The sequence below is a fragment of the Vitis vinifera genome, chromosome 16 (genome assembly GCF_030704535.1).
Source record: "Vitis vinifera cultivar Pinot Noir 40024 chromosome 16, ASM3070453v1".
Classification (NCBI taxonomy): domain Eukaryota; kingdom Viridiplantae; phylum Streptophyta; class Magnoliopsida; order Vitales; family Vitaceae; genus Vitis; species Vitis vinifera.
The window spans coordinates 23,678,423-23,680,476 of record NC_081820.1 but is presented as its reverse complement, the minus strand read 5'-3'; the positions used below and the strand labels follow the sequence as shown (position 1 = coordinate 23,680,476).

The window sequence follows — 2,054 nt, the reverse complement described above, 5'->3', positions numbered from 1 at the left end:
TAAATTTTACATTTGATGATTAGTGAAGTGGAGTATGGCCACCATATTTGAAAATTTCACCTCTTGCTTTCCCAAGCCGATATGCTTCAAGTTGAAGACTTTTTCCACACAAAAGTGACACACTGATGTCACTCAAAAACCCCAGATGGACTCTGTGGCTTTTGGTCATCACCAATGAATTGTTGGATTGCAAAACTGGATTCAAAGCACTGAAAATCTAATAAAGTATGAACTCGTCCTTAATTCAAAGCAAAATACAAAGAATTAACAGGCGTATGGGGACTACAGTTTAAGCATATAGATATATAGCGGAAAGTACATACATCACGGATGTGATATAAGAAATCAAAGTTCAAGCACACAACAAAAGAGAAATTACTACTAGATCACTTGCATTTCACATTCTGAATTGATTGCAGCTGGGTGTTGACTTCCATGGTGCAGTTCATTTGAGCAGACTTCTTCTTCTTCATCACCTTCATCAGATGCACCTTCCCACTCAGCTTAGATGAGCTCGTCAATGGCAAAACCCCCCTACTGAGATCAGTCCCTAACTGTGAATTCATGCTTGCCAAAGCTGTTGAGGTCAGATCCACTGTTACAGTCAGCTTCTTTGTGGTTCTAGCTCGGGCTCTCGCCTTTGGAACAAAAGCCTCCCCCACTGGTATCCCCATGTAGGAGAAGACAATAGTACTGTTATCGAATTTGAAGTGTCCAAAGTTTGTGTTCTTCACTCCAAGTTGAGCATTCATTTTCATGGAGAATGATGGGGTTCCTGGATTAACCTCAAAGCTACTGAATGAAGCTTCCCGCACCCTGAACTTAGGGCTCTTGACTTTCATCACAGTTAGGGCGAAAACCAATATAACTATACTCTGAAACACCACGAAAATAATAAGATATATGATACATTTTATGCGTTTCTTGCGGCGGAGCTCATCAGCATGGACTGCAGCTGATTCTGCATCGTTCCGGGCGTGGCCATTGGCTGGTGCCAAGGGGTATGCGTCTTTCTCTGCCATAGTGGAAATCGATTGAGAGTTTTATAGCTTTTTCTGCTTCTTTCTCCTTAGTTTTACTTCACATGAGAATGAAAAGAAATGGTGGGTGTGGAGGGATCGTTGGGAGACAGAAGCTGTATATATACATATTGACGGGTGCATACATCACTTAGTAAATTTTCTCGTGGAAATTAAACAAACATTTTTGCGTAGTAGTTTTTTTCTTACATCTCAAACGCGTCCAGGGGGGTTTGAATGTTGACTTTAAGGTATTTGATGCCTTTCAAACAAAGCTATGAGGATTACAATAATGGGGGAAGCTTCTGTTGTGAAATAGTCATGTCAGCCATTTGAAAAGTGGACAAAACATCTGCTGACTGTTCTGTTTGGACAGCATCCAGAAGGGGTATATTGGAGAATGGCATTTCTAGATGAAAATTTTCTTGGGGTTATGTCAACTTCATTGATAATTACAGCGTTAAGCCTTTTCCTGCTTCTTTCTTTCGTTATCTACGCTGTTTAGAATCCGAGTGATTATGGAAGGTGCTGAGAAAGAGCCTAGGAGAAAAAATTTAGAATAGATATTATTTAATGATGGGAATTAGTTCACTTAAAGTATTCCTAAAATTAATCTTCATCACTTCGTTTTCCCCCTCTGTTATTCAACAATTTAAAGATCACTTTTTCTGATAGAAATATACCGTTAGAGAAGTTTATATGGTTAGCCATTAAAATGATATAAAAGAGAAATATGAATAGAGGGGGAAAAATTAAGCTGATTTTTGTGGTTGAATCTACTTATTGTCAGAATCTGTAGGAAAAAAACTACAGATTCTGACAGTGGTATCAGAGCCTGCATTTGGCTGAAGTCAGGGAGAGAGCCATCCAGTCCATACCCTGAGAGATTTAGGGAGGTTACTCTTGGAGGGTCATTGCCTATACAGTTCAGCCACTGCCATATGGTGTCACTAGGGAGACATGGATCCCCACTCCACCCCTCGAGCTGCTCAAAGGTGCTTATCAAGACTGCCAGTCCATCCACTGTTTGAACAA

The 2,054-nt window shown here is 40.2% G+C and overlaps 1 protein-coding gene across 1 annotated transcript; it reads right to left on the bottom strand.

Annotated features, from left to right (window-relative positions):
• Positions 1-267: 267 nt before the first annotated feature.
• On the bottom strand, positions 268-1,105 carry LOC104882181 (late embryogenesis abundant protein At1g64065). The gene has a single exon (XM_010664355.3). It carries the CDS (start codon positions 1,020-1,022, stop codon positions 387-389), a length of 636 nt encoding a protein of 211 aa, XP_010662657.1. The 5' UTR covers positions 1,023-1,105; the 3' UTR covers positions 268-386.
• Positions 1,106-2,054: the final 949 nt, after the last annotated feature.

What these genes read in the sequence shown, in the direction of transcription:
- LOC104882181 (XM_010664355.3), bottom strand. Translation starts at nt 1,022, where the DNA reads ATGGCAGAGAAAGACGCATACCCCTTGGCACCAGCCAATGGCCACGCC.